Source organism: Octopus bimaculoides, chromosome 5 (genome assembly GCF_046866305.1).
Source record: "Octopus bimaculoides isolate indiv1 chromosome 5, ASM4686630v1, whole genome shotgun sequence".
NCBI classification, from domain to species: domain Eukaryota; kingdom Metazoa; phylum Mollusca; class Cephalopoda; order Octopoda; family Octopodidae; genus Octopus; species Octopus bimaculoides.
In genome coordinates this window covers 102,345,120-102,365,581 of record NC_142932.1, presented here as the reverse complement: position 1 = coordinate 102,365,581, position 20,462 = coordinate 102,345,120, and the positions used below count along the sequence as shown (strand labels likewise).

The window sequence follows — 20,462 nt, the reverse complement described above, 5'->3', positions numbered from 1 at the left end:
GTGCAGTATTTTACTTCATGACGAAAACCAACGTTAACCCAGCGAAGTTTGACCTCAGAAAGTAAAAAGGCGTAAGTACTTCTGAGGTCACTTTTAAATTCGACAATTCATCGTGTGTGCCATCTCTTGCCATTCAATCAATAAGAGAAACGTGCCCTTACCATCTCACTCTTCGTCTCTCTTCAAGAAGTAGATGCATACGTGATATTCATCAGGTTTATGTTGTATGTTAGTGAGGTTGTTGATAATGTTGTTTAGCTCCAAATTAGACTTGACTGAATAGACCTTAGTCATGCCCATTCTGGATCTCTGTCACATACTGCCCATCGAGAACTACGTTATCTACTGTGTCCTTCCTTCCTGATGGCGGTAGAGTGCAAGCTATGGCTGCTATTTCTAGTAGGTCTAATGACCGCATAATGGCACCCTCATTTTGATAAGAGCCACGTGAAGCGGTGATGATCTCAGTCAGCAAGAATAGTTAAACAATTTTGCTTGTTGGTGTCAGTAAGTTTGGGTGCGATCAGAAATGGAACAATCTGATGTTTTAGACTAAGTTATTTCGACGGGATGGTCAGATAATGGCCCGTGGAAGTACATAAGAGCGTGAATATGTTAAATGGTACAGGCAAGAAATAGATGAAGAGGTAATCGCAAGTGAATTAAAGATGTAGAGAGTAAAGTGTGGCAGGGCCAAGAGAATGGTGGGTTTTTTTTAATCTTTTAGTCAGGGGAAAAGCAGTGTCCGTGACTTTTTCCAGAGATCTCAAAATTGGTGGGTTGTGTCCTCAAATGAATGATCTAACCCGAATCATTGTATCAGAGTTACGAGCATTCAGACATTCTCTAAATCCACATGGGGTCCCGGAAGTTGGCGTTAAAACGTGTGTCAAGATAAATCTACACACCTATGTAGCTTAAAGCAGGATTTGAACCCAAAACAAAAAAAACAAAAAAACGCTGGAACAAATGTCACAAAGAATCTGGTTCCACATTGTTAGATCTCCGCCAATTCACCACCCGGAATTGAAAAATTTAACGATCTTGAAAGAGTAAAAGGCAAATTTGACCTCGGTGGGATTTGGAGTTAAAACAGAGAATTAGAACAAACACCACAAGGCTTCTTATTCGACGAGCTGGCGACTTCTCTCCAATACACCACCGATTGGTGTAAAATACCGAAAGAAGTGCAGAGCTTAGTTAGCGGTGGCTGGTTGGTTTGTGTTGCTGGCAGATGAGTAGAGCTTGATATGATTTAGTTAAGAAGATAGTTAGTTGGCGTGAGCGATAGTGAAACGAAAACCAAGTGACCGGTTTAGCAGTGTACTGTGAATTAATTAGCGATGTGTGGCCTAACATAAATAATATCGCGAGACAAAAGAAATAGCTTAATCATTTGAAATTACACCTAAAAGGAGAAAAAAGTTGAGTTCGCGTGAATGGAAAGTCTTTTAAAACGGGAAAGAGAGAGTGCTCTGGAATTTAAATTAATTAAAAATTAAATGGAAATAACAAAAAATTCCTCATCAGTTGCCGACCAAATATCATTATAATTTCAGCACCTTTCAATATTGTTGAGTTTGGTGGTGTCAGCAACAAAAGTTGCTGAGATTTAAATGAGAAGACATGGAAGGTGAATAAGAAGAGGAAAAACTGAGATGAATAGAATTACAAGAAAAGATGAGGTGGTCTGTAGATTGAACGGTAAAAAAATGGATTATGAGAGCAGGAAAAATATATAACGAAAAGCAAAGGATTTGAAGGTAGACGTTCCAAACATGAGTATCCAATCTTATTTTCAGGTATAGTGCATCTACGACTACATTGATATGTTTTAGGGTGTTACATGAGGAAGATTTGCTTCTTATGATTTTCTAGTTGTAGCTGCCTTGTTGACTCGTCGTTGCTTATGTTGTTGTTGTTCATAAACTAACCCCCCTCAACCACTGCAACAACAACAACAACAGCAACAACAACTACTACTGCTGCTGCTGCTACTACTACTACTACTACTACTACTACTACTACTACTACTAGCGGTAGTAGCAGTAAAATCTTAACTATAATTGTGGCCACCACCATCACTGCTATCACCATTGGCATCGCTACCGCCACCGCCGTCGTCGTCATCTTCATCATCATCATCATCATCATCATTATCAGCATCAATTGGATTTCAACACTTGATGCTTATTTTCAGATCCTATATTGCCAGTCAGATAAGAGACAGGACGGTTTCTGGATAGGAGAGCAGATTATCTCTTTGTGATATCTAGCTAAACTGGATTACAGTCGTTTTACAAAAAGTACTCTCTATGACTCAAACACCACTTAGTAGGAGCAAATCAGAATCTCCTCCAATGGTACAGGAAGCACGAATTGTAGTCTCTCGACCTACCAAATTCCCTTCAAGAATCTATGTGTCACTTTTCAAAATGGAAGTCATCATTATTTAGTTTCTAAACCTTAAGACGGCATGCTACTTACAATAATTACAGTATCATCATTGCGGGAATGTTGTATAGTATAAAAAGTGTTTTGATACAATTCTTTGTTTTAAGGCTTTAGGCACAAAGCTTGCAATTTTATGGGGAGTAGGCTAGTCTTTTACATCGAGCCTAGTGCTCGACTGGTTCTTGTTTTATCGACTCAGTTTATATATATATATATATATATATATATATATATATATATATATATATATATATATATATATATATATATATATATATATATATATATATATCTTACATACTGGAGGTATGTGAAATGAAAGATAGAATGCGCCAATCTATTCAAACATGGAACCTCTGACTTCGGGATTATGAGCCAAATAACCAGCTACCAGGCCATGCACCTTCATAAAAAATTAAATAAATTTTTATACCTTAATTATTTTTTTTACAAAAAAAAAGAAGCATGTTTTAATTTTAAAAATGGTGCGAGAATACTTTAATAATATTTACAGATCCTAAGGCGGCGAGTTGGCAGAAACGTTAGCACGCTGGGCGAAATACTTAGTGGTATTTCGACTGCCGCTACGTTCTGAGTTCAAATTCCGCCAAACTCGACTTTGCCTTTCATCCTTTCGGGGTCGATAAATTAAATACCAGTTACGCACTGGGGTCAATTTAATCGACTTAATCCCTTTGTCTGTCCTTGTTTGTCCCCTCTGTGTGTAGCCCCTTGTGGGCAGTAAAGATATAAGAAACGTTAGCACGCCGGGCGAAATGCTAAGTGGTATTTCGTCTTTACGTTCTGATTTCAAATTCTGCCGAGATCGACTTTTTCTTTCAGCCTTTCGGAGTCGATCAATTAAATTACGGGCCTTGTGCCTAGAGTAGAAAAGAAAATTTACAGATCCTACTATCATTTTCTGGAACACATCTATATCTAGCCTTATAAGTAACCTATTGTTGTCTTTACATAAGTGGTGGTCCGTCATTCTAGCTGTAGTATTTGCATATGAGGTGATAAATACTTTTCGTAACTGTTCAGAACCGCTAAAGCGACTTTTAAAATGCTTAGTTGCATTTGTTTTTGGCTTTTTACATTACATTTTATGTTCATATACCGCAGAGATCAACTCCGCCTTTCCTTGATAAAATTTATCCGTAGAGCCTTTTCCTCTGTTACTAAAGTCATTCATTTTGTTTCTTCCTTTATACTTTTTCCTTCAGTCATAGCCATCTGTCCTTGTCATTCCTTATGTCTTTTGTCTTTTCTGAAAAGCCCAAAGTGAAGCTTCTTTCCTTTAATAGCTTGATTTTTTTCTTCGCCATATTTTACTTTTTGAGTTCTCTTTTGAGTTCTGCACATTCTGTACATAGTCCTTCACTTATTAATCCCTTAAGAAGTATTTCTTCATGATCTTTTTGATAATAATATAAACTTGTCTTCTCTAGATCTACTACTTCCATCAACATTCATTAAGCGTATTTATCCTACTCTTTCCCAGCATGACTGGTCCACATCAGATGGGAGATTCATACGTCAGCACACTTTGAGCTACTGCTTCGTTTTTCTAACGGTATCCTTTAGCTCATCTTTTTTCCATTCAATAATTCCTCCTCCATACCTTATGACACATACTTCTCTCAGGCTGAGTGTTTGTATGATGTCTTCTGTATCCAATATGGTTTTTATTCTATGAAAATATCTTTCTGCCTTCATTTCGATATTTTTGATCTTGTTATATTCTAGTATTTCTAGATATTTATGTGTCTTCTGCTTTCAATGATTTTGTATTCTTAGATCAAGATAAACATCGCATGACCTAGCAGGTGGGACCCAGTCAAAATTTTCTTCAAGTCGAGAAGCCCATCCTGCTCAAAAGGTCCCTGTATAATGGTTATTTAAGGGTGATGAAAGAAGCACCCATGTTTCCGGAGGTAAATTATTCAAATCCCAAAGAATTCCTCTCAATATATGGCTATGATACTCCACAACTACTCCTGCTTATGACCAGTGATGCACATATAGTCAGCCACTAAGAGACATGCTCAACTGGTTAAGGTCAAGAATCTGCCAGAAAATCTGGTGTTGAGCAGAATATTTGTTGTAGCTCTTCTTTTGGAGGCTAATTTAGTTTGCTTGTATTTTATGGCAATGTTTCTTAATATAGTCTTCTTACATTTCAAGAATCTTCCTTGGGATTCCTGTAGACACAGGAGGGTAATTTTCTGCAGGCTGATTATGCAAATTTCTGTTCCAATTCACCTTTAGTCTTTCATATCGTATTTTGAGTCTTGTGCCAAGTTCCCCAAATACTAAAGGAATAATTGTTGCTTTTGTAATCCACACTTTCCTCAGCTCTCTGGCGAGAGCCCGATATTTCTCATTTTTTCAATTTCTTTGTTTTCGACTCTGTTATCATAGGGAATTGTAAGATCTATGATCATACACTGATTGTTTATTTTGTCCTCTGTGATCATATCTGGTCTTCTTGATTCAGTAGTTTGGTCAGTCTTTATGAGGTATCCCACAAGATCTTCCAATTATCTTTTTCCAGCATAGCCTCTGGTTCATGCTCATACCACTTTTCTGTTGTTTTGAAGCCACACACTCGATAAACAACCCAATGCATTCTTTTGCCGACACGATCATGTTTGCAGTTATACTCTTTTTATGCTAGTATACTACACTCACTTTAAAAGGGGACTGATATTTCGTCTCCTTTCTTGCAGGTTCTATATCTCCTGTCTGACTGAGTTTTGTCGATCTTTGTATTTATCAAAATTGTTCTAAGGACTTGTTCCTGAACGGCTGCGTATCTTTCCTGCATTCGTTCTAGGGAGTAGAGTCTTCGCTGAAATTGCTTTGAGTTTCGTCGATAATTTTACACTGTGTGATGACCATAGTCGGGAGCAGTAATCTAAGCGGCGTAGAACAAATGTCCTCTAGAAGACTACCATGGTTTCCTGTTCTCTCGTTTTGAAAGTTTGAAGGCTCCATCCGGCCAATCGTCTGCATTTTTTGCCAACTTAGTAATGTGCACCTGGAATGATGCAGCATTATTCATGTCGATGCCCTGGTCGCACACAGATTTTGGTTCAGGGATCGCAATCCCTCCTGGGCCAATGTATCCTGTTTGATTTTCATTGAGCTTTTTGTGTTGGAAGAGCAGGGCTTGGAATTTTTCAGCATTAAACTACATGTTATTTTCCTCAGACCACCTGTATATTGCACCCAGCTCTCGCTTCAGATGCACAACGTCTTCAGGGTACTGTACTCTCTAAGAGAATTTTGTGTCATTTAGACAGCTAGCAAAGATGCATATACCTTCTATAACAATAAACACATCATTAAGAATCATCTGAAGCCCGATGTAGGTAGTAATATGAACAATAAACCTCATAGTAATTATAATAAGAATAAAATATGGTTAATAATTCCCTATAGGATGAAGGTTAAAACTAACATTATTAAAGATTTTGAATATAGTTATGAAATTTATTAAAGACAATGATAAATATAAGGACATATTTTCTAGCAATAAATTTGGAGTTGGTTATTCTACCACTAATAATGTTGGCAATATCATTTCATCCTTTAATAAATTTAAATTAAATAAGTTTTACAATAATAAATTAAGTAATACCTCCAATGGAGACCAGAACACGATTGTAATTGCAGAGATAAGACTAAATGTAAATTTAATAATAAATGTAATGTTGAGGACGTAGTATATAAATGTATAGTGATTTTGAATGATAATAATAATAGTAATAATGATAACATAAATACTACTTATATAGGATCGACTTCCAATAAAATTAAATCATGGGTGGCCCAACATATGAATTCTTTTAAGAACAGAAATTTAATGAATTTTACGGGCCTTTGTAAATACATTTAGGAACTTAAATCTAAAAGAATAAAATACGATTTAAAATGGGAAATAGTTTGTAAGGCTAAATCGTAGAGAATAGGGAGTAAATTCTGCTTATTATGTACAAACGAATTTAAAGAGATATTATTAACTGATAAAAAATTGTTTAACTCCCAAGATGAACATAATGTTAAATGTAGACATAAATTAAATTACTTATATAATAAGTTTAGATAAAATATTTATTTATTTAAACACATGAAAAGTTACCAATTTATAGTTGGTGACTTTATAGTCTTTTACTTAGCGATTACATTACAGGTTTTGTTTCTTTATATATATATTTTTATTCCTTATATTTATTCCTTATCATATTATGAGGTATGTTAAACTTTTAGGTTTTTGGATTTTTGTAGGAATTTGATCTGAGGAGTGACTGCTTTTAGGAGTAAAATCATTATTCCATTTTAATGAACTTGGATATGGTTTTCTTATATGGTCCTAATATATAATATAATATAATTTTATATGGTCCTAATTCAGCCATGAAACGCGCGTAGTCGATGTACAGGTACTTACGTTTATACACTATATTACTGTATTAATTTTTATTGTTCAATTTATACTTTATTTGATTTTTAGATTAATATTTTTATGATGAATATTTCTTTGTATGGTATTCGCTGTTATTTTAAAATTATTTGCTCTTATATATTATATGATTATATATATATATATATATATATATATATATATATATGATGTGCCAGCATCATGATCGTAAGATTGTGGTTTCGATTCCTGGACCAGGCGACGCGTTGTGTTTTTGAGCAAAACACTTCATTTCACGTTGTTCCAGTCCACTCAGCTGGCGAAAATGAGTAACGCTGCGATGGACTGGCGTCCCGTCCAGCTGGGGAACACAGCCACCATTGAAACCGGGCCCATGTGCCTGGCTAGGCTTTAAAAGGGCGCATTTATTATTTTTTTTTATTTAGTTGCATACATATAATGTCGGGTTCAAATCCTGTTGATCTCGTCGTCTCTGCTGTACCTCACAGCGGTGTGTTTGTCTGTGAAGTATTAGGGTTTTGCTTTCACTATTTTGTTGCATACATATCAATGCCAGGTTCAAATCCCGCTGTTCTCGACGTTTCTGTTCTACATCACGGCGGTACATATATCTGTTAATTATTTGGGATTTGTTTGCAGTATTTTCTTGCATGAATATAAATGTCGGGTTCAAAACCCACTCATCCCAGTGTCTCTGTTCAAGCTCCCGGGGTGGGGGTTAATGTAAGAAGTATTTGGGGTTTGCTTGCAGTATTTTGTAGGGTATGTTTAAACACTGAGTTCCAATCCCGCTGGTCTCAGTGATGTCTTTTACCTCACAGGGGTGTGTTTGTGTGAGAAGTATTTGTTGCATACATATAAATGTCGGGTTCAAATCCTGCTGGTCTCGACGTCTCCGTTGTACACCCCGGGGTGTGTTTGTCTGCGAAGAATTGGAGGTTTACTTGCAGTATTTTGTTGCATACATATAAATGCCAGGTTCAAATCCCGCTAGCCCCAGAAACATGTTTCTACCTCACGGGGGTGTGTTTGTATGAGAAGCATTGGGGGGTTTGCCTGCAGTATTTTTGTTGCATACGTTTAAATGCCAAGTTCAAATCCCGCTGGTTTCGACGTCTCTCTTCTATCTCCCGGGGATGTGTCTGTCTGTAAAGTACTGGGGATTTGCTTGCAATATTTTGTTGAATACATATAAATGTAGAGTTCAAATCCCACTTATCCCAGTGTCTCTGTTCTAGTTCCAGTGGGTGTGTTTGTTCTTGAAGAAGGTGGGGGGGATTGCTTTCAGTATTTTGTTGCATATGCTTAAATGCCAGGTTCAAATCCTGCTAGTCCTAGTGACTGTGTTCAACTTCTCGGGCGTGTGTTCGTCTGTGAATATGTGTGTCTCTGCTTGTAATATTTCGTTGAATACGTTTAAATGTTGTATTCAAGCGCCGCTGGTCTCTACTTTGCTCATCAATCTTCTGGCGATGGTTGTATGTGTGTGTTGTATACCGGTTTATAGATTGTGCCCCTCTTGAAATGTGAGCCATTGTGCTTAACTTAAAATCAATAATTATCAAGAAAGGAATGGATCGAAATGGGCGCCAAAACACAGGGCTAAACACACCAAAACGTTCTCACCTTGTCATATGAAAAGGATGTGCAATGAGAGTACCATACAAGCGATCTGGCGAATACTGAGGAAAGTATTAGAAAAAACGTCCTGTGTTTCTAATGACACAGACTTAATAAGATTTATTGCAGTGATCTATATCATTACGTCAACAGTATTCGAAAATAATTGTTCGTAAACAATTATTCGAAAAACATTTATTCGAATGGAAAATTGTATGAATGAAAATTATTTAAAAGGAATATTATACGAAATGTTAATTATTCTTAATTTTTTTATTTTACTTAAAGAAAAACGATAAAATGAAAAACCAAGTACGCAAGTGATATTTATTTCGAATAACTGCTTTTCGAATAATTGTATTCGAACAATTGTTTTCGAACAATTTTCATGATACGCAGATACTACAAAAAAAGTCTATAAAAATCGCCTTGTTGTTTCAAAAATGAAAAAAAAACCCCAGAAAGATATAATTTATTAGAAATTATTATTCATTATATTCTTGCAGCTTTTACGTTCTGAGTTCAAATTCCGCCGAGGTAGACGTTGCCTTTCATCCTTTCAGTATCAATAAAATGACGTACCTGTCAAGTACAGAGACCGGTTAAACAGACATGTCTCCTCTCCTTAAAACTGCTGGCCTTGTGCCAAGATTACAAAAAAATTATTAATTGTAATAATTAAACCTATTATTACTATGAGTATGCTTGAGGCTCTGTTGCAACAACTCGCTAAAATACCTTTCTACAGTCAGCCAATGGCTTCTTCAAAGTGATGATATTTAATATTGTCCTTGAATATATTGCAAGGGCAGAAAAGCTATTTATAATTGTTATTTCTCCGACACATTCGTATTAATGATGTATGCTGTCATTATGTTGATTAAGTATTTTTATAATAGCGTTTCGCATTGTACAATGGATCGATCTGTCGACATCAGCCATATTGTACAGGACTTTGGGACGGTTTTGTGTAGTATTCTATGAGGGAAAAGGTTGTTAGCACCTGGCTCACACTCTATCTTTCGTGAATGAAAGGGATACTACGAGTGGATGTCCATAACGACTCTTTCACGGAGAAGAAGAGGAGAGAGAGAGAGAAGTTGTGTGTGTTTGTGTGTGTGTTTGTGTGTAAGAAAGTGAGAGGCAGAGATAGAGAGAACGTGTGTGCATGTGAGAGAGAGAGAGAGAGAGAGAGAGAGAGAGAGAGAGAGAGCGAGCGAAGAGAGAGAGAGAAAGAGAGAGAGAGAGAGTCATTCTCTGTACTAGAATGTAGATGATACCAAATCTGGAAAAGGCAAGTTGACCTCAGCGTAATTTGAACTCAAAATGCAAGGTGCTGGAGCGACTCTCAGAAGATAGTAGTATGAAGCTCTGATGTAACGAATCTGTCACTCGACTGCCATATTAATTACGTGTACAGTAACAATTTTTCTAATTAGAATTTTTTAAATAAACTTCACTAAAATTAGGCATCAAATAATGCATGTCTGATCTGAAGCATTACCTTTGCTAGTACAGCTGTAGTAAGCTATGATTTGACACAGTTTGTCTGTTTTCCATATGACACACTCCTAAATATATACTGTAACAGGATCTTGTAAATCTAAACAATGGCCCCACACATCAGAGTTAACTAACTCTCGTCAGCTAAACGATAGAAACATACTTAATTGCTTCATTGCAAAACAAGACTGATCAATCTTCAATATCATTGAGTTTGACCGACCAACAAATGCTGTTTGTCTAGTTGGACAAGTTTAAACTCAATCGAATTGCTGTATTCTCTAACAAACTGCGGTTCTATTTGGCATAACACAGATACAAAAGAGCAGAATATTTAACTTTTCCTCACTATTTCCTCAGTCTTAAATCATTTTTCACAGATTCTAGTCAAATATCGTCTTCATCATATCTTTCGAAGCCTCTTAAAAGTATACCTGTAAAATCCTCAGAATGTTATTTGCCTATCTATCTATCTATCTATCTATCTATCTATCTATTTTTTTCCGCGATCCTTTTTGATCGAAATTATCCCCCCCTCCTTCCCCCCAAAGAAAAGCTCTACATTGTATTTTGTCCATTTTCTGTATTTAGCCTTGTGTGGCTATAATAAAAAGATATCTGTCTATCTACCTACATATCTATCTATCTATTTCTTTTTTTTTCTCTTTCACACAACCCCCGGTCTGGGAATCGAAACTGCGATCCTCCGACCGCGAGTCCGCTACCCTAACCACTGAGCCATTTCGCTTCCACGCGTACATACTTCACCACATCAGAATGTAATGTAATATTAATGTTCTATGATGGTGATGATGATGATGATGATGCTGTTATTGTTGTTGTGGGTGATGATGATAATGATGATGATTATGATGACTATCCTTGCCCTGAAGGTGTGGATTCCTATGATAAACTATACTTCACAGTCTCAAAAATAACAAACAGTCGAACAGGAACGCGCAAATTTACCCCGTTTAGTGAAAGAAATTACGAGTATATATATATAAAAATATACATAACTACATATACATACATTTGAGTGTGTGTGTGTGTGTATGTGTGCGTGTGTGCATCGGTGTACATGAGCATACAGAAAAGTCCAAAAATTCGGTGGAATAAAGTAGCAAAATGATATTTCTGTCAAGAATCTCAAATCTAAGATCATAACTTCTCCCTAAAATCTCTTACTTCCTTAATTAGGTATAAATTCAGTCATTTTGAGGGGAAGGGAAGGAGTACAGTCGAAGATTTTGACCTCACTATTTCACTGCTACTTCATTTTATCGACTTCGAAAAAATGAGATGTAAAGTTAACCTCGGCGGGATTTCATCGAAAGGTCCGACAAAAAAGCTGCGAAGCCTTTTCACAGACGATCTAATGATCGCCGACATTTTTCACTACGAAATCTTAATGCTATATATTTAAAGATGTAGACTTGGTAGAGTATTGTTGGTGCCAGCATTTGGCTGGCACTTATTGCATTGCTGGTAAGCCAACTACAGTGCCAGACACTAAAATGTCGGACGCTGGCGAGACACTACACTGCCGGATACACTGGTCAATGCAGTCCTAGAAATATTATCTCTAAGACTACCTTAAATAAAAAAAAATAATAAAAACAGCTTGAACAGCTACGATCAGAGGTTAGATCAAAGTTGGCATGGAGCTAAATACAACAACCACAGCCACAGCGACAGTAATCCCAGAAGGATGAATGGTAAGTTGACACAACCAGAATTCGAACGCAAATCCGAAACCCGAATCCGAACGCAAAAACACCATGGTCAAGTACTACGAGGCATTTCGTCCAACATTAATAATAGAAAAACAAGATAAAGCGATGCATACGATAAATGGTGTGGTGATATACTTGTTAAAAGACCAGCTTTACGATATGTCCAATTCGGTGTACTTACTTGGATTGAGGTTTTACAGATGAGAACGAATATATGGAATGAAGTGTTTGTGAGAAGAAGTTTCATAGGCAGCTTGTGAAGATTCTCTTTTAGGCACATCTGTTGTTTGTCTCTGAAATGATAATAATAATAATAATAATAATAATAATAATAATAATAATAATAATAATAATAATAATAATAATAATACGCAAAACACTTTCAATACAGTAGCCATAAGAGTATCACAGCAAACCACAGCACACACCCAAGGCACACAGAGCTGCGCTCGGTAGTGAAGTGGAAGCATGCTATAAAAATAAAACTACTGAATAATAATAATAATAATAATAATAATAATAATAATAATAATAATAATAATAAGAAGAAGAAGAAGAAGAAGAAGAAGAAGAAGAATGATGATGATGATGATGAGGAAAATAATAGTAATAATGATAATAATAATAATAATAATAATAATAATAATAATAATAATAATAATAATAATAATGATGATGATGATGATGATGAGGAAAATAATAGTAATAATGATAATAATAATAATAATAATAATAATAATAATAATAACTGTAGAATATGTGGAGATCGACAAGAAACAATAAATCATATTATCTCTGGCTGCCCAGTCCTGGCTAAGAAGGAATATATTCACAGACACGACAGAGCTGGGACCTATATACACTGGAAGCTATGCCAACATTATTGAATAACAACAGAAAAAAGATGGTATAAACACACGCCAGAAAAGGTCACAGAAAACGAGAAAGCAACCATACTCTGGGATATGCCAATACACACAGATAGAGAAATTAAGGCAAATAGACCAGATATAGTTGTCAAAGATCATGAAGAAAAAAAATGCTTTCTAATTGATGTATCAATACCAGCAGATGACAACGTTTCTCTAAAAGAAATGGAAAAACTTTCAAAATACAAAGACCTGGAAATAGAGATAACTCGAATGTGGAATCTAAAAACAGAAACAATTCCTATCATAGTAGGTGCCTTAGGTATAATAAAAAAGTATTCAGACAAATACATAACAAAAATAGCAGGACTTACAAATATATATAACATACAGAAAATTGCACTACTGGGTACTGCACACATCCTACGCAAAACACTTTCAATACAGTAAACATAAGAGCACCACAGCAAACCACAGCACATACCCAAGGCGCACAGAGCTGCGCTCGGTAGTGAAGTGAAAGCACGTTATAAAAATAAAACTACTGAATAATAATAATAATAATAATAATAATGATAATAATAATAATAATGATAATAATAATAAATGCCCTGATGCAATACCAGGTACTGGCTCTCAGAGGATCTGATCTTAACTGATTGGAAGTATTATTGTGCTTATGTTTTGTGTTGATATAAAATATGGGCTACAGCAAATATTCTTCTCAATAGCACAGATTTGCTTGTCAGTTGTTTGACCTTAACTAGCTAAGCATGTCCCTTGGTGGATGACGATATGTGTATCTCTGAGAACGAGAGGAAGTAGAGGGGAGCATCATAGCCATGTATTGAGAGGAATTCTTTGGGGTTTGACAATCCTCATTCAGGGGCCTTTTAAGTGGGATGGGCTACTCAGCTTGAAGAAACTTGTAAGTGTGCCCCACCTTGAAGGTCATGCGCTGTTTATCTTGATATGATATCACCATGTGGCGCACATATGGTTGTGATGCATGTGCATAGTGCGCCCTTATCAGACGGGTAGTGATGATGGGTATATTTTGGGCTTCGTATATATTACCCCAGAGTAACTTTGCTGGATTGCACTGCCCTCTCACTCAGTGATAAGAAAGACATGACCGAGTTGGCCAATATCTACACCTGTTAATATGTTTGTATTATAAAATCAAAACTGCTGACAAATGATAGAAGCACCACCCTGTAATTCAGGGAGAGAAAATGTAACGAATTTTTTTGACTTTCCAAAACATACAGACTGGATAATCAAAGCTAACAAACCTGATATTTTTGTGAAAGACCAAAATAATAAAGTTTGTTTATTGATTGACATGAGCATACTTTGTGATCATAATATCTCAGCAAAAGAATTTGATAAGCTCAGAAAATATAACGATTTGCTGATTGAAATCGAAAAAATGTGGCATCACCAGACGGTGAGAATACCAATAATTCTAGGAGCACTTGGAAGAAGTGCAAAAGACTGTTTTAGCTGGTATGTGACGCGTATTGAGAAGAGCATTGTTGCTGTGAATTTTCCTACCCTTTCCCTCTTTTATTTTATTTTTCTATTTTTCATATTTTCCCTGTTTCTTTTCATTTATATTTTCTTTTTCCCCTTTTCTTTCTTTCTCTCTTTCCCTTTTTATATCCCATGACTTTGTAAATGAACAATCTGGCATGTTTATTTTAATGTATATAGTGAGTTTCGTTGCCCTGGGTGTCGGGAGAACACTTGGCAAGAAATGGAAACAAAATTGAAAGAAGAGGATAGTAATAATAATAAAATTAATTTACACAGATGTATATAATGCATGCATATATATATGTCATTGTATACATACATACATATATATATATATATATATATATATATATATATATATATATATATATATATATATGTGTGTGTGTGTGTGTGTGTGTGTGTGTATGTGTGTGTGTGTGTGTGTGTGTGTGTGTGTATATATATATATATGTATATATATACACATATATATATATATACACACATATATATACACACACACACACACACACACACACACACACACACATATATATATATATATATATATATATATATATATATATATATATATATATATATATATATATATACATATATATTATATACACAAATCGATGCGATATAGGCATATAATATGCACATATTCGAAGGTTGACAATTCATAGACTGTGTACATTATGTTCAATTCGATAGACATCGTCAATTGTTTAAAAAGACAGTAATGCGACCACCAAACTAAAAGGCCTCGCTGCTGGAGATGTCGAAAAACTTTTTGTTATCTCTGATTCTATCACATTTGTTGGCTTCATAGTTTTGTCTGCTTGAATGTTCATTCAGTCTGGTATCTCTGAATGATTGAAAGAAGTCCAGAATATTTTTTTTTTTTTTCATTTTAACAAATGATTACGAAACAACATTAAAAAAAAAAATGTTCTGTTATGAATGAATTAACTTATAAGACTGTCGACTGCTGTAGCATGCAAGTTAAGAAGAAATTGCCATTTCTAAACTCAACTTTGATTCCTTTTCTTAGAAGAGAAGAAGAGACTGTGAGTGGTTCCACGTGACCCTTTCACACTCAGCGTAGGAGATGCTGAGAGAGTGAAAGAGAGAGGGATTAAGATATTGCTAATCGGCCGCCTTATATCTCAAATTAGTCACTACAAATTCTTTCTACTTTATGGTTGTGGTTGTCTTGTTAGATTCCAACATGCTGAAATAACACTAGCTTATCATTTGTTTCCGGTAGCGTGTACATTTAAAATTGGTTCCTTGTAGCAGTATTATAGTTTCTATTAAATTTCTTCAGAGTTATATTTAATTATGTTTAGTCACATCTTGTCACTTCATAAGTCTTTTCTGACAATCTTATTTAATTTTCTTCAATTTGGTGTGAAGTTGCACCAATTTGGAGTAAAATTTATAAATGAGAATGAAGTTGGCATCAGCTTGTTATACTTGGTTGCAATCAGTTTCTCATCAATCATATAGGCAAACATTGTTGTCACTAAGACCGCTAATGATGCGTGCGGTTGGTTGGTTTACTTGTGAAAAGTGATAATTAAAACAACAAAAAGAAAATATCTCATCCGTTAATTTTATTTTTCTATGTTGACAATATTCTATTTTGAATTGTTGAAATCTACCACTGGTATTGCTGTAGGGAACATAATTTTGAATATGATAATAATGCTGTAAGCGTCGAAACCATCACACAAGTTCCACATTACAAGGAAAAACAATTCTGTCCTCATTGTACTTCCTACTACTGTAGATGTTATTTTGTCATTCTTTTTACTCTTACTCCTATCAATAGAAATTAAATGCATTCTAGTAGTGTTTACACTTTTAGGTGAGAGACTTGAGATGCCACTTACAAGCAATATTTCGTTTATATAACGAAGGAAGAAGAGTGATGGCTTAGCAGAATTCGTAAGGTGGGAGGATAAATTAGCATGTGGTATTAATCAGAATACTACTACCGTTCAACCTTCCTGGGTCGATAAAACACAAATCAAATACTGGAGTCGATATGATTGACTGTACTCGCTCCAACCAAACAGTGGTATATCCTTGTAGCAAAATTATTATAACTGAAAAGCGTATATTCTCGGAGTCGAACGTGTCGGCAACTATGACCACTGGGCAATATGCCAACAATTTTACGAGCAAACAAAGTGTTATAAATATATACGAAAAACCTTAGATGGCAACTACTTGGCTACAATAATCTAGAATATGTTTGTCCAGACTGAAAAGGATACCAATGCAAACTGTCCAGATATAATTATCAAAACTGGAAACAAAATCTTTCTGATAGACATTACAATTTCATTTGACCCAAATATTGCCCAAAAGGAAATGGAAACTGTAAAAGTACAGGAATCTTAAAATTGAAATAAATACGATGTGAAGCATGAAAATATAAGCAATACTAGTGACAAATGGAGCCCTAGTTGTGATAAAAGGAGAACCAACCAGATAATATTGATGCCATTGATTAGAACTTTACACAGAGTCCAAATATAACCCGGTTAGGCACAGGCGTTATCCTAAGCAATAAGCTTTCAATTCTGTAGCAGCACAAAATTTACATCCGACCCTAAAGTGCATAACTCCAATCACACGGCATATATAAATCACCTGCACCGTACAACAAAATAACACAGCTCATATTGCACATGTACTTCACAACTGTCTAAACATAAAATGATATTAGAGATAAACAAAAGAAATTTCACAACAAACCCAAACCGATATAGTGAGCAAATACAATTTTACACCCAGAAAAGTAAATGATGCGCACACATTACGAACGCAGAAACGGGTAGTAAAACAAAGTGCCAAATAACCACCCTTTGTATTTGGCCAGCCTCAGAATGTTCACCGCAGATGAAAAACAACTAGAAACACTGCTACAGACAGTAGACATTCTAGACGAAATGATATAAGAATCGATTTTAAAAAATGTGCCAAGACAACCTTAAAAGAGTGGAAAATTAATTAAAAGCAATAATATTATGTTAGATAAAGAAATGGAGATAAAAGAATTAGATAAAACACAGACATATAAATATCTAGAAGTAGTGAATTAGCTAACGTAAAACGTGCACAAATGAAAGAAAAGATCAGGAAGGAATATTATAGATACAGTCGATTAATACTTAAAACAGAGCTCAATGCAAAAAAATAAGATAACAGGCCTCAATACTGTAGTTGTCCCAGTGATAAGTTAAAGCTAAATAATAAGTTAGTGCAAAATAAACTAGCAGCACTAGAAAGTAAAACAAGAAAAATATTGACCACATTTAGAATATACCACCCAAAATCTGATGCAGGAAGATTATGTTTACTGTGAATACAGTATGAAAAGGGGTTCTGCCGTTAGAATACTATTATAAAATATCCAATGCTGGATTACAAAATATCTACCAAACAACGTTGGAAAATTAAAACATGTAGCTGCAAAATACGAGCAGAAAAAAAATACCAAGGGTGCTAACGATTCCGCCAGCTTGGCGCCTTAATAATAATAATAATAATAATAATAATAATAATAATAATAATAATAATAATAATAATAATAATAATAAGCGGAAACGGAGGGTCTAATCTGTGCTGCCCAAGAGCAAGCACTAAGAACAAAGTATATAAAATACAGAATAGACAACACATTAGAAGTGATAAGTGCAGAATGTGTGGACAAAACGGTAAAACAGTATGGCATATTACCAGCCAATGTACGCCACTAGCCCAGAAGAAATATAAGAGACGCCACGACAATATAGCCACGCTTGTCCATTGGACACTTTGCAACAAGTATGGACTTGAGAGAGCAAAAAATTGGTTCGACCTCAAACATGAAAGCATCGACAAAAATGGAAATGCAAAGATCCTATGGGATCTAATGATTCAGTGCGACCATGAGATAGAGAATAGGAAGCCAGACATAGTCTTAATTGAGAAAGAAAACAAACTATGCTGGATCATAGACATAGCATGCCCAGCTGACGACAAGGTATACGATAAGGAAGAAAGAAAAGTCGTTAGATATTACAGGTTAGCTTGGGAAGTTAAGCAGTTGTGGTCGATGAAAAAGGTAGCAGTAGTACCAATAATTGTCGGAGCCCTGGAAACAGTGAGCAAAAATCTCGAGAAGTACGTCGAACAAATAGGGGCTGCAATAAGGGTGGAGCACTTGCCGAAAACAGCACTGCTTGGAACCGCCCGAATACTCCGGAAGGTGCTCGAAAAATACGAGGTGTTATCTTAGTTCCCTGGTAGTGAACAGCTGACACCGCAGTACATCTCCAGCGTTAGAAGCTGTGCAAAGGCAATAATAATAATAATAATAATAATGAGAAGAAGAATCCTTTCTATCATAAGCACAAGGCCTGAAATTTGGTGGGAGGGACTAAGTCGAAAACATGGACGCCAGTACTCAATTGGTGCTTAATTTATCGACCCCGAAGAGATGAAAAGCAAAGTCGACTTCAGCGGAATTTGAACTCAGAACGTAGCGGCAGACGGGCGAAATGCCGCTCGGCATTTATCCCGGCATGCTATCGATTCTGCCAGTTAACCACTTTAATAATAATCGCTATAATTATTTCTGATTTAGGCATGAGGCGAGCAGTGCTTAGTGAGGGTGGGGTGCGTAAGTTGATACCATCGGTACCAGTAATCGTTAGTATACCGTCATAAAAAGCTCAGCGGCATTTCGCCCGTCTGCACGCTCTGAGTTCAAATTCTGCCGAGGTCGACTTTGCTTTTCATCCTTTCGGGGTCGATAAATTAAGTACCAGTGAAGTACTGGGGTCGGTGGAATCGACTTAACTTCTCATCCCCAAAATTCCAGGCCTTATGACTATTGTAGAAAGGATTATTACATCCGCCTTAGAGAAGGTGGAGGTGTTGTTTTCAAACTCCTTTTTTGTTTTTTGTTTGTTTGTCCGTGGACAAGATCACTCAAGAACCGCTGAATGGGTTCGGATGAAAGTTTTAGGGATGTTTGGCCTCTTGACTGGCACGAACTGATTAAATTTTGGGATGGATCGGGTACCGGACAAGGATTCTGGATTATTTTTTCGTTTTGTTTTTTACTTAATTTTTGAGAGCGGTCGGGTTCATTTTTAGTATTCTCGTTTGTGAGAGCAGTCGAGTCTATTTCAGATATTCACATTTTAAAATTAAGTTAATTTTGTCAAGCTCCCTTTTGTAATTTGTAAGATAAAAATTTAAATGTAATAAAATGTCTTATCCTACGTGATAACTATAAGCCTAATTTTGGGCTTGGAATGAATAATTTAGTCATCGTTTCGATTCAACACGATGCTTCTCACGGTTCACGTCATATTTCATATATATATATATATATATATATATATATATATATATATATATATATATATATATATATGCGTGTTTGTGTGTGTGTGTGTGCGTATATATATATATATATATATATATATATATATATATATAACAAGTAATGTGGGATTATCAATCCGGGGGGCAAAATACTTCATAAGCTCCCTGATGGCACCCCAGGCTAACAGTATTAATTAGATTAGTGAAGATCTCCATATAATCTTTTGGTAGGGTCCAAAGTTATGGTTCATCACAATTTTATATTGTAAATCCGTGGATGGGCTTCAGACAAACTGGATTTTACACAGAGTGGTATATAAGAAACAAGTTAAAAATAATTTTCTTAGGTCGTCCAATTTTCCTCAATTGATCAATAGGCCAATTAAGTAAACCTATTAATAGTGTACCTATAATGACAACTGGAAACAGCTGTAAGCTAAATTTGCTCCAAAATATGTAATGACTATTATTTTTAACTGGCTTTTTTTTTTTAAATTTCGTTGTTCCGCACCTGAAAGTAAACATTACTCCTTAATGAGATCTGAACATGATGTTCACATAGCTTAAATGCTGATGATCGAAACTTAATGGCTGGATTGAAACATATGTAGGATTCTTTTATGTTTTTTCTTTTGTTGATTCGCTTCCTTTACATCCTGAATCTTATATGCATTACTATTTTTACATCGGAATAATAATAAAATTAACCAAGTATCCGCTATATTTCTTCTCTATTTTCTTTTATTAACTGTATATATATATATATATATATATATATATATATATATATATATATATATATATATATATATATATATATATATATAACGCTGGAGTGGCTGTGAGGTAAGTAGCTTGCTTAACAACCACATGGTTTGGTTCGGTGTTCAGTCCCACTGCGTCACACCTTGGGTG

General features: G+C 35.4%; 1 protein-coding gene and 1 long non-coding RNA gene across 13 annotated transcripts in view; one reads left to right on the top strand and one right to left on the bottom strand.

Moving 5' to 3' along the window:
- LOC106877962 (uncharacterized) overlaps positions 1-20,462 on the bottom strand; it is a 547,541-nt gene that overhangs the window by 185,314 nt on the left and 341,765 nt on the right. For 11 of the 12 annotated variants that reach the window (XR_016242002.1, XM_089352825.1, XM_089352819.1 and 8 more), the window contains one exon: positions 11,945-12,056. Coding sequence is in view for 11 of the 12 variants with exons in the window: in XM_089352825.1 (XP_089208951.1) it covers positions 11,945-12,056 (112 nt within the window). In the remaining variant the exon portion in view is untranslated. Of the gene's footprint in view, positions 1-8,843; positions 9,107-11,944; positions 12,057-20,462 lie in introns of those variants that run through there. The other variant, XM_089352823.1, reaches the window with a different exon arrangement.
- LOC128247903 (uncharacterized) overlaps positions 1-20,462 on the top strand; it is a 71,032-nt gene that overhangs the window by 41,426 nt on the left and 9,144 nt on the right. The gene's annotated exons all lie outside the window — the stretch shown is intronic.